Consider the following 15,331-nt stretch of genomic DNA (forward strand, 5'->3'; position numbering starts at 1 on the left):
CCGTGTGGAGAGATCTCTAACGGACTGAAATACACATTTAAGGGAATGATTGGTATAATAGCATGATTTCCTCATTTTGACTATAAGTTTCAGATAAATAATAGACATTTCTTTTTGCTCATGCTGGCTCACGCAGCTCAGGCGGGGCTCCGCCCACAGCGCCCCTATATACCGGCCGCCACTGACTGTTTGGATCATAGAGTTCTGCTGGTCAGACAAACGTCAGTTGGCGGCAGCAGACTGAAGTTAGAAACGTTAGAAACCACGAAAACGGAATTCACAGACTGAGATATTTCTATTGAAAAATAAAAAAACAGGAATTTAGACAACACTTATCTAATATTCAAAGTTACAGCCAGGTTAACTAGTAGATAACTTGACCAAAAAATAAATAAAAAATAGGCCGTTTTGCTAACTAACCGTTAGCCAACGTCTTCAGGTAACGTTAGCTAACTTAGCCGTTACCGTTAGCAACTCACGTTAAAACCAGCTACTGCCGATTATTAGAGCCAACCTGGAACACACAGTCACTGATGTGAGCTTTAAAACTGGTCAACTCACCATGTTTGCTGACTTTGTGTCGACAGACGTTGAAATATGAAACAAACCGACGTTAGCGTCTCAAACCTCAGAGTTCTGACGAAGAAGATGCCGCAGCGAGCCGAGGCGGAGTCTTTTATACTGGCACTGCGCGCGGCAAAGAGCGGCTGTATCTGATTGGCTGACAGTCACAAGAGCTGCTCTCCTATTGGTTAGATACTAACGTTCATCTTCCAAAAGACGGAGCAAGTCAACTTTATTATCAGCTTTACCATACAGTCAGATTTATTCATCCCCTTCCATTAAAAAAAAGGCAAAATTCACAATAGTCACTCGAACAACTAGAAACTGAAAAAGTAAGAGTAAATAAAAAATTGCAAAATTATAATTTAGTGAAATAAGACATTGCTTTTGAATTGTAGTTGAAAATAATAGTTTAAAAAAAAAACGGTCCCGGGAAAATTAGAGCACTCTGCTGATGAGCAGTGGGCCAAAATACCTGTCAACAGGTGCAGAAGTCTGATTGAGAGTTATAGAAAACACTTGATTGCAGTGATTAGCTCAAAGGGTTGTTCAACAAAATATTAGTTTACAGGTCCTATCATGCTTGTTTATTTGAGCGTGGGTTTGTTTGTTTGTTTTTTGATTTTTTTAAAAAAATATTTCTGTTGCCACAGTCATTGTTAAAACGGTGAAAATAATCGAGTGCAGTCAAATCATAACCACGCTGATTAAGCAAACTAAACTTTGTTGAACACTTTGTTGAGCAACTGTGTTAAAAACATGTCCTTATATGAAGCATTTGATGCAGTCAGTACGTTGTGGTCTGCTGACTACGCTCACATTGCATTTGTTTGTAGTATTTTAATTGTAAATCCCTCAGGAAGCAATACAACACAACACAAGTGAGCACACTTCTGTTGCCATTGATTTTAAGACCAAAAACGGATATATAATGTAAAAGTGTAGGAGTCTGACATATTTTTATCTTTTACTGATTTCTCCAGTGTACATCAATGCTTTAAATGTTTAATTCTATGAAATAACACATGTGGAATGATGCAGTGAACAAAAACGACCATGAACTTGTTTCCTACACCAACTATTCCAGACCTAATGAGACGGATCAGATATTGTCAAACTCATGCAAAGCTGTCATCAAGGCAATAGATGGCTATTTGATATTTGTTTTCTAACATATGTAAAAATAGTTAAAACTATTGAATGAGTTTTGCAATATTACATTCTCCAATGTGCACTTACAGTTTATATCTACTGTAATCCTTTTTAGATTTAGTGTTATATGATCATGCTAATAATTGATGTTTATAGCTTGTTCGTGAGAGATGTAAATCTACGTCGTCACCACTAGATGGAGGCGTGGGCCCAGTTCAATGATCAGTATAAAGCTACAGCTCTGTTTGCATATAGTGAGCTGATGGAGCCTACATTCCCACAACATAGTTTACTGCAATACTGGAATATGCAGTGTGGGTGATCTGTAGCCTCACACCACCATCGCACACAGACTGCACCAACTGCATTATTAAACACTTCTATCCAAAACTGTGCAATATTTTAAACACCTAAGTGCAATATTATGTTACAGTCTACCTTGCTGCTAAACATATGCTTAGTGCTTATTTTTACTTATATTCTGCTCTTGTTTTTATTGTTTCTGGGGGTTTTTTGTACTTATCACTTGTTTATTGTAGTTATTATTTATCAGGCTTTTTCTTTAAAAACTGGAACCTGAGTACTTATTCCATGCCATGGCATGTCAATGTGAACTGACATGACAAATAAAGTTCCTTGAATCCTTGAATCCTTGAACTGATAGCATTGCAACTGTCATGATGCAAACACTGCTTAGTTTGATTTGCTAGGTGGCCTTTGCAATACTGATCAAGTATTTCAAATACACATAGCAGCATTAATTTGTGCCAAGGAAGTGGCTTATGTTGCTCATACTATCACAGTTGCACATATTCCATCCTCTGGAGCTTGAAGTTTTAATCTGTTGAGTGATGCAGCAGATTAGCAAAGAAAATAAATGATGTGGCTAGATAGATAGATACTTTATCCATCGCCTTAAAGCTATTCAAGGTATCCAGTAGCTCACATAGGTTACATACAAGAAAGATAAGGAAACAATGTATAAGAGAATGTGCAGTTAACGTGCAAATCATGTCATCGAACAAGCAGCAATAAATTGTCCAAAATGCTGGTCTTTACAAAAAGAATGTAGAAAAATGTGTTGGTATTTACAACAAAGTATTATAAAAGTGCAAAGTACAATAAAATAGTAGTAGACTGTTTTAAAATATCGGAATGTTGTTTTAAATGTGCCACCTTACAGTTATTATATTGCTGATTTTAAAACACTCCTCTAGTGTATGACCTAAAGCTGGGTTCAGAAAATGAGAAATCCATTGAGAAGTCAATATATACCCTTAATGTGCTCAGGCTGTGATGTGTTCAAAGTCTCATATCAAGTCCATGAGGGTCCGTGTGAACCCCTCTGCAGATGTCTGCGTGCAGTGTACCAGAAAAAAATAAATAAATTGTGCTCCAAACAAATGCTTGGGGCTTGTTATCCACACCATTTCAACTTGAGGATCAATAAAGTACTTCTGATTCTGATTATATTTCATCATTAAATAATTGAAGTACTTGCTTTGATTTATGATTTCCATTGACAGAGCAAAAACACAGTGGGAATTCTCCAAAAGTCCTATGTTATGTGCTCGGCACATCTCAGGAATAATCATTGACACGGTGCTCCAGCCCAGTCTGTAACTAGCAGCTGTATCACGTACATAGTGCAAAGTCACAATCTTCCCTTTGAGAAACATCTGTTGGAGCTCTTTGTGCTTTTCTGTGTTAAATATGAGGAGCAATGCGACTGTCTGTATAGCAGACTGACATGTACCTGTTGCAGTATGAATAGAGCCCATGCATCTGCTGTCTGCTCTCAAAAGCCCCATCAGTCACTGCACAGGGTTGAGGAAACTATTGGTTGCCTTAGGAAGCTGTCATAAAACCTGAGAGAGGAGATAATGTCTGCAACAAAAATGCAATGAGTATATATCCAAGATCTTAAACATTCCTATAGACACCTTTAGGAGCACTGAACAGACAGAAGTAGCAAACCTGCCTGGCAGTGGAGGAAAGTGCAAAATTTCGTCAAGATGCTTTAGACATCTCACCAGGACAATGAAGAAAAACCAGTGTTACTCTGAAAGACTTACAGAATGACAGGATGAAGGATGGGATAAATGTGGCAGTGCCAACCTTTAAAAAAGTCAGCTAACAACTAAGGACCTCTTGGCCAGATTACACGCACAACTCTTGTCTAAGAAGTACAAGAAAGGTGAACTGAAATGTACCAGAGGGAATTTTAATAAGACTGGAGAGTTCTGGGACACTTTTCAATAGAGTGATGGAACAAAACAGGAGCTGTTTGACCATATGAATCAGTCTGGCACAAGAAAGGCAAGACTTAGGACTCCATGGTCAAGGATGGAGATGGGTCGGTGATGACGTAAGCTGCAAGAATTGGCAGTCTTGACCATGTGACCGACTGCAGTGACCTTGACCTTGGTGATAACTTTTCCCTCCAGCAAGACCGTGATCTCAAGCCACTTCCAAGCCTGCCAAAGCTGCGTAGGAAGCCATTCCTAGAACAAGCCTTTTTAGTCTTCACAGAAAATCTTTGGTAGGATTTAAAGAAAGCTGCACAGAAGCCATTCATGAGCTGGAAGCTTTCGCACAAGAAGAAGGGTTACAGATTCCAGGAGAGAGGTGTCAGACACTTATCAGCACTTACTTAAATCACTTACCATTGGTTGTCAAGGCGGAAGAACCCTCCATCAAGTACGGGAGTTGTGGTTTGAATGATAGTTCTACAGACAGGGATTTCTCAAGATAACTGTGATTTTTATTCAGACTCAAAATTATTTTAAGATGCCATCACAATTGCTCACACATTTCAACAAATATTCTTTCTTTTTCCACTGAGACTTGTTGTATATTTCTATCCAATTCTACACACATCACCATGTATCTTTGAAGGTAAGAGAGGGCTGAATGTTTGCAGTTGCAATTGTGCATAATAATGTCTAGCTGTAGATGTCGAAAGACTGCAGAATCAGTATTCTTTCACGTAGCTTATTGTGTTCGATTCTTTAGTCATTGATGCTACGTCATTGATTGCTCACGTCTTTCTGCTGGTGATAGTACCTTCAGCTACATGAAGACTACTAATAAAACAATAAAACACAGCAGCTTTGTCTTACTCCTGACACTTCCCGTGACTTTGTTTTTGGCATCTTGAAATTCACACACACAATAAGTGCAACTGTGCGAATACCTAAAACGGTCACCTTCAAAATCATTTTAATTCCAGGCCACATTTTGTTTGCTGTCACTTCTGTAGTGCCTCGGATATCAACACCCTGCAGAGATGAGATGACGCAGGAGATCACTAATCCTTATGTGAAGGAGCCCAAACTCATCGTAGGACAGTGTGAATCCAAATAAAGCTGCTGTGAGCCTGAACACTGCTACAGTGTCTGTGCTCCTGTCCACAGAAGAAGCAGGAAAAGAGTAGGTGCACTCAATAAAATTACCAAGGTTCCAATTTAGGCATACCAGCATAAAAAAGAAATAGCTAATAGATAGCTATTACAGTTATTAGTTATTCATTTTCTGCTCTGTTCCACTTGTATTGCATACAAATGGAACATTTTGGAACAATTGCTTTATTGCTTTTTTTGCCTTGAGCATTGCCTCCCCTAGTTTAGACTTTTGTTCTTTCACCTCCTGGGGTACAGTTCAGTTCCTTCTGTTACTGTATCTTCTGCTAGCACAGTCACACAGAGCTGCAACAAAAGCTAAAAAAAAAAAAAGTGTCTTTTCATCTTTGTTTTGACTCCTCACCAGCAAGCTTCGACACAGAATTAATAGAGTTAACGATGTTCGCTCCCAAACAGCACTCCAGCATCCTCCAGACACAGGGGGCAGTGAATGCTGGAGGCTTTAACTCATAATGAGGAGCTAAATTAAAAAAAGAAAAAGTGTCCAGCAGAGATGTTTGAACTGAAGGGAGGTTTGATTTCACTGGACCATTTTAAAACAAGAGAAATTTACATTTCACAAGACCCTATTATCTTGAATGTTGCAGCAGACGCAGTCCCCGAATTATGGGAATGGTCACACTTGACTGCAGTACACAGCTGTCGGTACACACCGGGTGTTCAATTACACAGATTTAATTTTTCCCTTCACAGCCTTTATGACTTGTTATAACCAGCTTATACTGTTGGTTTCTTCTCCTATGACTTTATTTTTGAAAAACAATTAAGCTATTATTGCATGGTTCAAGACTTCATATGGGTGTTTTTGTGCAGACAGTGTAGGAGAGATACCACACTATTACCACAGTACTTCAATATTTCATTAAATGAGCAAAAAAACCCAACAAAAAACAACAGGAGCAAAGCATGTTAGATGATTGTCCTGGAACCAGACGGCTGTAATTGGCTCATGTCAGCCACAGAGACTGAGTGGGCTCCAAGAAAGAAGTTGGCCTTGCTGGTGGAGGTGGGATGTGGATCTTTTTTTATTTATTTTTTGCTTTTGTGCGGAGGTGGATCTAAAAATGGGATAGTAGCGATAGAGTTGGCTGGTATGGTATGTTGTTAGTTTTGATGTGTTGAAAAGCAGATGGCAGTAGTAAGAAAAAGGAGTGAGATGAGGGTATGTATATCCTGATGCTTGATCACTTCGTGGCTTCCAAAGCTGTCTTTGCTTGTGTTTCATCCGCTGAGATGAGAGCTCCTAGTTTCTTTCTTACCATCTATCAGTTTGTCTATAAAGGTATCACTTCACATCAAACTTTGATGATTAAGCAGATGAAAGTCAGTCACATCAACTGTACCCATATTTGGAGCATTTTCATCCTCACAAGCAACCTGAATGTGCGCTTTGATGGCATTTCCCTCTGAAGCTCGACAGACTCAAACCGAGAGAGACTTCACCGTCTTTTTAGAAATCCGGAAAAAAACCAGCTGATGAACTCCGTGACGGCACTGATGCGCTGACATTTTACTGTGGCTCCATCCTGGCACCGGTTCCCCCAGAGGCGTGACCGCAAAGCCACTCTTGTTTACCATTACTCATCCCCGCTGAGTGAAGCCATCACACAGCAACAGCCGGCCGCACCGCAGCACCTCCGCCAGCAGCTGGCCCTGATGCACTCTCTGTAGGACACGCCAGATAACCTTTGTACTGAGCTCCTCTAGATTGCACATGGAGAGAGATGACTCAAAAACTAACACTTGTTTCCCTGGCATTCTCACAGGCTTACATCTGTGCATGAAACACACTTAACCCACTTGTTGTCCTTTGTGAAATAGCAAGTAATACCTTGATTTGGACTCAAAACCTTTATTTTTGATGACAGAATCAGTCCTCCTCAGCATGAGTGATAGCAAATTTCTGGAGAGATGTTCTGCTATTCCTCAAAAGCTACTTATTTCAGCTACTCTTCTATTGGATTCAAGTCAGATGACACACTTACTCAAGTAATAGTTTTTACTTTTTACTTCTTTGGAAACTCTAGTGTGGTTTTGGCAGTGTGCTTTGGATCATTATCATGTTGGAATATTTTGCCAAGCCTCTCGAGACAGTGAGTCATCTAGTCAGCTAGTATTTCCACAGATATTCATGTTGCCATCTATGACTCTCATCTCCCCAACACCTTTAGCACTCACGCCGCCTCATATCTTCACACTCCCACCTGAGTGCTTCACTGCCGGGTCTACGCATTCACTGTGGCAGTCCTGGCCAAGTTCACGCCAAACATGCTGTACCCCATCTGAGCTGAACAAATCCACCTTGGTCTCATCTGACCAAGAAATGTGCTCCAGTCATCCGGCTTCTTTTAATGCTCTTTGGCCGAGTTTCATCTTGCAGTTTTGTTCTGAGCAGCAAGCAAGCATATATTTCATGGACTTCATCAACAGAAGCTGAGTTTTTGCAACGTCCTCCACACTGTCTAAGCTGTCACAGAAAGTCTGATTTCCAATGATTACCTTTGTGCCAGGTCTGAAGGACCTGCTTGTCTGTTTTTTTTTAGAGCTAGATTGTGAAAGTAGGGGTCATTTTAGGAGGACGCCCACTGTGGTTCTGATTAGTGGTACTAAGGCTCAATCTATACCTCCTGATTACTGCTGCAGCAGTGTTTCACTGATTTTTAGTCTGTCTTCGTATTTCCTTCTACGTATTTGTGAAATCTGACAGAAAGTTCAGTTCAACTTTTCATTGAGTTAAGAAAGTTCTGGTGTTCATTGCATTAGCACACTTTTACAATTAGGCTACTTGTAACTCACAGGTGTATTCAGTTTTGTTTCAGTGGTCTCAGATGTTCAAACTTGTGTGTCCGTGATCACAGGTCTATGCAGTTATGTTGCATTGAATTTTTGCTTTGGGACCTTTATTCTCGCTGTAGTCGATCTAAAGCATTTATTGGTGATTGTTTGTGAGCGTGTATACTCTACTTGTCAGCTTGAAATAATGTAATTATTGAGAGGTGATGCAATTTAGAATCATTTGACACTTCAGGGACATCATGTACTGATTTATGTTGTATACTGTATTTCGAATGCAAAACTGAGCTTCTCTATTCTGTTTTAGTGAGCAGTTAACCCAGAAGTTCTTTCTAATCCAACATTTGAGTAAATACCACTGTAAAAAGTTAGTTTTGTTGCATTACTTAAACAATATGAATATATGGAGAGTGTTTGTGACAATCATTGGGTGTACTCTTGTAAGTTTAAAAAAACTTAAACCAGGCCACAATTGCTGTCCTGTTCTGATTGGCTCACAACTCAGGACAAGTCTGGGCTTGACCATTGGAGGACACAGAGAAGTTTGTGCCATTGTCTCATTTTCACAGAGCAATTTAAGGCCTTTACACTTTGCACGCTCCTTGGACAATACCTATTCTGCCTGCATTTTTCAGTTTTTCACAAGTTTGGACCCTTTCTAAGGACATTTGTCTGCCGTATAGTGGATACCATTTTCTGTCTGAATCAAGGAAGTTGTTTTCTACATTCAAGTATGATTAATCAGAACCTGCTGATATTTTTCTAGTATGTGAGTGTGCGTAAATTTGAGGTTGACTTAGATGAATAGTAAGCATTTGATAATTGCAGTATTGTGTTTATAAAGTAGCTCTCTACTTGTGTGTTCTCTATGTACAAATTTGAAATGAATGAAATGAAATGAAAAATACTTTATTCATCCCAGAAGGGAAATTCAATCAGTTTGCAACAGTAGGATAGAATTCATATTATTTCAACGTCGTTTTGAAAATGCCTATTTTTGACATTAGCCCACTATTTTTGTTAAAGCCTCAACATAATGTCTTGGAAATGCAAATACTGCCCTGCCACCTGTGAGAAGAGAGCACAGCTTTTCATTATAGGCTAAAGCATGGAACTTATGCCAGAACTGAGCCCTTTCCTTGCCTTCATAGGGCTTGTATAGTGACTTGATTTCTACGAAAACCAAAAAAAAACCTAAACCAGTGAGGGGCTGCTGCTGGAACTTCCAGTCCAGGTGTAGTTTGTGCAGGCTCCATTGAAGGAATCCAAACATTTCCAGCGTATTTCCAATATCGCCTTTATTGATCTGCACACACTTGTCCCAATAACTAGTACTCATATGCAAAATAAACTAAAAGGTTCAAATTTCAGCCACTAAAACTCTGGTCAAAAACTGTCTGCTTCTCCCCAGTCAGCAGCACACCTGAGGAGGAGTAGTTAACCTTTCCTTTATTTATACCATTCACATATCACATTGTCCAATAAACCACCAACTGTCATAACATGAGCTCTACACCTCAACAGACACCTGCATGAACACACACAAAAATGGCTCCAACAGCTTGTTTACACAACATTACCTAAAATAGAACCACAGTGAATTAGAAAAGAATATAATATCAAAGAAGGCCATACAGCTGATTGTAGACAAATTGCTTTTAACCTGAATATCCTCGTTTTGTCTTGTTTCTCGAATCTTAATGAGGCAGACTCTGTGGACATTCCGTGGGAATCTTCTGCTATGAGGACAACGGTGCTGCAAGCCCAGCATCACCACAACTAAACCCTTCAAGAGTGGGGATCATCCTGGAGAGCAGCCCTGTAATGTACACACTCACCAACCTATCTCAAGCAATGTGCCTTTAGTTCGGCTTTACCTATGTGTTTACCTGTGTTTCAATAAAATGGATAAAATGTACTGCATTGTGTGTTCATTGACAAAAAAAGAACTTAATTGGATTTTTCTTATCCCAAGTATCTTTTTTAAAAATATATATATGTTCATAATCTTAATAAAACTAAGATTTTCACGTACACAACCTTTCTGGTTGTAAATGAAACATGAAGGGAGAAGGAAGGTGTAGCAAATGCATCTTTAGGTTTTGGTCTGAGGTGCTGCAACATCCACTGGTTTTAAATATCAATTAGCACCAAAATGCAGCAAATTTGAACATTACAACATAGAATCATCTTGCTATCTATGCTTGTGCTTCTGTATGCCTACATCCAGAAAAGCAAAAAACATAAATTTGTTCATCTTGCATTGCTTGCCTAACTCCCTACCCTCTCCGTGCTTATCGTTTCCCACTGAAGATGTAAACTCATTTTCATCTCAGTAAAATTGACATTCATTCTATTTAAGTGTTGCTCAAACAAGAGTTTATAGGGCATTTGTTGGGAACTATTTATCAAGGCAGATTAATATGGGCTCAGTGCCCATGTTTATGATGGTAAAGGAACATGTCAGCCTGCACAGCGGTGTGGCTCCCCGATGTCTTTATGATCTAGGCCAGAGAGGAATAAACTGTATCTTATCTAGCTATACTTTATAATCTGAATTTAGACTACACAGGCAAGATTATATCATTCCTCGCTTCATCTGCTGAAACTCTGACAAATATCGCCAGCCTTATAGCATCTATAAAACATGGTATACTGTAGAAATATATATTTTATGAATTCCAAGACATGTCCGTTTATTTTTTCTGCAATGAGTAGTCAGCTGGATGGACATATTGTCAAAACTTGTTAAGTTTAATTCAACTGGAACTGCTATGAGCCAATGCATGGTGGTCCCTGAGCAGGTCGGCTGTCAACCACAGGAGTGACCACTACAATGCACAGTCTAATTTATTTATACTTCTTCTGCCTTTACCAAATTTGATGATTAAAAAAGAAGACACAGAGCTATTTCTGTGTCTTTTGCTGCTTTATGTGTTGCTTTTTTTTTTAATACCTAAAAGAAAGAGACGTGGCCTCTAATCAAAATGACAGCTGTGCTTTGCTTTCAACCCTTTTGTTTCAACTCTGTGAAGTATACTAGAGGAAAATAAAGACAACTCAATCACAAGCTGAACATCCCAAATGACACAAAGGGCACATCGCAGGGCTTCAAACAGGCTTGCTCATTAGCGCAGTGATTTGGAAGGCTATCTGGGTGGGATAACCTTGAAGTAAATCAGAGCTCAAGTTTCACATTTGACTTGGGCTTTTAATGTAGCAATTAGCCTGGTCAAGAACATCATCACTGAATGTGTTATGAAACAATTACATAACATCCTTATCTAAATGATTTCTCTCCCCCACACTATGTTTTGCTTTTCTCTCCCTTTCTACTGCATTTTGTCTCTCTCTGTTACACTCTAACAGTTTGACCTTCAATCTAACATTTGGTCCAATGCAGCTGCTGGACTCGGTTCTTTCTTTTACCAATAGATAAAAGACTCCAGGCACCAGTTGGTTTTCGCCACAGTATCTGACTATTACAAGCATGTTTGTCCTTCTCCTTTTTCACCAGTTTTGCTTTTTAAAGCTTTGAGAAAATGCACACTTTCTGTTTAATCCCCTGTAACTCTGATGAGAAGGTAACCCCTTTGGTGGTATGAGAGCCCAATCCCTTTCATTTTAATTATAGGCAGGTGAAAGGTCCAGTGGCCATGATACTCCAAGAGCCCGCTCTCAGCTCCCATCTGCGTCGTGATTGCCACTTCTTATTGCTCCCTGTGCCGCAACCTTCTTGACATCTGAATTGTATGCTTGAGGTTTGATGGGTGAGATCTGCAGGGGAAGCTCTTTGCTCTACGGGAGATGTCTAATCTGTCCCTCAGCCTCACTTGATGTTGCGATGGTTCTGTCACAGCACGCATTTGGAATAGCGTGGACAAGGCAATCCAATTTAGCTGATAAGTGAATTCTAAACAAGAGTAAGTTCAGTGCTACTTGATTGCTACTGTAAATTGGCTGTTACGCCTGTCAGCTCTCCACTTTCGCATGGCACAACAATGGCTCTTCAATTTCACACTGAGGTAAACAAAAGCGGTCTCGTTTCTCAACAACAGCAGTGGATTTGATCAACTGAAATAGCTACTTTACTTTAAAGACTGCAGCTACCTAACATAAACTAATGCTCAGACTCTGGGAGTTGGCAGAAACACGGTCTCTGCTGGCTGTTAAGTGTTTCCAGTTGATTGCTTTTAAAACAAGAACCCAGTAAAGGAGTCTTAAATATGCTCGGATTATGTGATGCAAGAAGACTGAAGTTGCGTTCTCCAGACAAAAAGTCAGCATCCTCATCATCTGATAGTCCACATGATTCATGTATTGTAAGGAGGAGTTAGTATGAGTATAGTATGAGGATGGAATTAAATATTGAAAAAAATATGGAAGATCTGCACTGGGTCAAGAATAAAGCTGCAAAAGTGATGGGAATAGAAAATGAGGTGGTCTGCAGAAGCTATGTGGCATGATTCTCATATATGATTTGTGTCATGACTAATTAATGCAATGTCTTCTACAGCCTGATAAAGAGTCTCTAAGGCTGAACGCGTGGCTTTATCCATGTATTCATTGAGGATTTTCATATTATTAATCAAAGTGTCTCTGATACTCTTTGGACTCCCCCACCAATAATAAGGTATTCCATTAATTAGAAGTGGGACAGTCATTATCTTTTCATCTTTACTGTAATTAAATCTTATTTGTTCTAATTTAACCCTTAGTGGTTTGGATGCTCACAAGCAACACACTACTTCAATTCATTTTCAAATAGCGCACTTCCCATTTAATAGAAAAGGAACCAATAATGAGTTTGGCAAATGAAGCTCTACAAGTTTGTCTGGAGTCTAAATGTATCCCAACCAAATACGGATCAGAACTTAGGGGTGTTGATCTGAACTCTAATAAAGAGTCTCCATTCATTGACAATATTGTTGTGTAGAACTTAGTACCTTTTAAAAGTAACACTTGGGTACTTTTAAAAGGTATTTTTTTTCTCATGTAGTTTTGGAAAATTTAGGACACCACTCTTAGTTTATATTGCCCCTAATATTGCTATTTTCTTGGACAAATTCTAAATGAGTGTCTAAATATACACCAAATTCTTCAGTATCGTATAAACATGCATGCAAATAGTCATCATGAGTAGGAAAATACTGTATATCTATTAAGTAATGTAGAGTTTGTGATGTTCTGAAAGGTGCCAAGGATTCCATTCAAATCATTATTATTGTATAATGTTTACTTCAATCATATAAGGATGAGATGATTAAAACCGTTTATATTATTTTACTAAATGATGTTGCCAAATGGAAATATTCCATTGAAACTGTATTTGCATTGGAATCAGTTTGGTTATTCTGAATTGTTTATATTGTATATACTGATTGAGCCATGTGCCGTATCCCTATGGAAAATATTTTCATATCTCATTCATGCTTTAGGTCTTCCCCACACTAATTCAGATGTTCTCCTAGACAGATACATTCCCCCTTCGCTTGAAAGAAAAATTTACTGTTCTGTCTAAATTCTGTCTACAAGACCATTATTTCACAAAATAAATCCGTACACGTAAGAAACAACAAATGATAGTGCAAGGGTAGCTTGCATCAACAATATATCAACTACCAGAAAAGAACATTTTGTCCTTTCATCGTTTCGGCAGACTTTAAATAACAGATGCTGTGGACCAAGTATTGGGTGTTCCAGTAAAGTGGTGTTAGAACCTGCCATTTGGTTAGCAGAAGCATTGCTGTAACTGCTAGTGCAAACGAAAATAAAGAAACTCATACATATTCAACAATTGTTGTCATTTTTGCAGGCACGTTCTACGAGTTGAGCTGCGATACTGTTTCTCAAACACTGCACATGGATGCACACAAAGCTCAGTTTTTAAAAACCTTCATTTTTACAAAGCTTTTTTCTCACTTTGAGGAAGTGTGCTAGTGTGCTGTTTGCTTGTGGAAGAGATGCCCAAAATGTTGAAGAAAATATCTGTATTTTTGTGGCTAAAGCCTTAAATATATACACACATCCAAGATTCCCAAGAAGGAGTCTGAATGCCATGCGTTTATTTCAGCATTGTGACACAAGTTTCATGTCATTACCATACTTTATTCACTAAGAGGACCTGGCATAGAACCTTCATTACATGGCATACACACTACATGAAGTCCTACTTGTTACAGTTATGTTTCCAGTGATTCTAGGGGGCAGTTTCATGTGCAATTAATTTTAAACCTGTAACATTATAGAATTCCCAACATGTTTTCCATAGCGATTCTTTTAAACAGTGCGTCTGCATATTAACAAAGGACAAGTTACTTGCTCCAGCTCTCATGTTGCCTTTCGTTACAGTGGTTATGTCACACAACAGTCCCGACTACATCTCATTCCCACAGTGCAAGTAATGACATTAGAAGAGGAAGAGGGGATATTTCCACCTCGTCATGGTGCAGCTCTGAGAGCACGACAGGAACAAACATATGGCAGTATATACATGTCACGTACAGGGTTAGCTTTCATTAACATCCTTTTTTCACAGTTAGTATTTCAGGAGAACACAGATTCTTGGATGAAAATGGGAGGAAACAGAGGATACATCATAGGATACAGGAATAAATACAGCCTTTTCTAATGCATAATAATAATAATTTATACTGGCATGTATAGCAGTTCTCTTATAATATAATGTATGCAGATAGCTTTCATTCTTGTTTGCTATATGTTCTGATAATGTAGCTGTGGGGTTAATTTCCTCCCTGAAATCAATAATGAATTTGCATGTGCCTCTGTGCAGCGTGATTAACAATTTTGTTGGTGAATAAACACAATCCCATTAGAGTAGCATGGAGATATTATTAGGACATGATGAGGCCCAAATGGATTGAATACTTGAAAGAGTAACAGCCTGTCACACTAATGTACCCACTCGGAAAGGTGCATTATGAAGCTGGAGGTCCGCAGAGTTCAGCGTTTGTCTTTGTAAGCATCCTAGGTGCCTGTCTGACTGCGTGCGTGATACTCACTCAAAGTTTTCAGAAACATCCCCCGACTGACTAGTCGCAAGTGGGCGGTTGTACTTCCTCGTCCTATTCTCTCACATTTGTAGGTAGCTGTCAGGTGTTTTTTTTTTTTTTTTTCTTTTTTTGGAGTTTGGGACCCGGTGGCAGCTGCTGTCACTTGCGTCGTCGGTGTGTCAGTCATTGTTGTCAGTGTCGCGGTGTCGAGGTGACGCAGAGGAGGAGAGATGCTGTCAATGGCTTGATCCGCTTCCTCTCGCTGCTTCATCCGGTTTGCTCAGTCACCATCCTCACGTCGTGGTGTCAGCATGTCGATCTTCCCCACCCCCACCCATCTGTAGACTATAGGATGCACCCTCTCTCTCTCTCTCTCTCTCTCTCTCT

The 15,331-nt window shown here is 39.3% G+C and overlaps 1 protein-coding gene across 1 annotated transcript in view; it reads right to left on the minus strand.

The window, feature by feature from the left end:
* Window positions 1–6,741: 6,741 nt before the first annotated feature.
* Window positions 6,742–15,331, minus strand: part of phf24 (PHD finger protein 24) — a 41,950-nt gene continuing 33,360 nt past the window's right edge. Inside the window, exon 9 of the mRNA XM_008281824.1 lies at window positions 6,742–6,841. Coding sequence (XP_008280046.1) covers window positions 6,742–6,841 — 100 coding nt within the window. The remainder of the gene's footprint in view (window positions 6,842–15,331) is intronic.

Source organism: Stegastes partitus, unplaced genomic scaffold (assembly GCF_000690725.1).
Source record: "Stegastes partitus isolate 25-593 unplaced genomic scaffold, Stegastes_partitus-1.0.2 Scaffold246, whole genome shotgun sequence".
In the NCBI taxonomy this organism is placed as follows: domain Eukaryota; kingdom Metazoa; phylum Chordata; class Actinopteri; family Pomacentridae; genus Stegastes; species Stegastes partitus.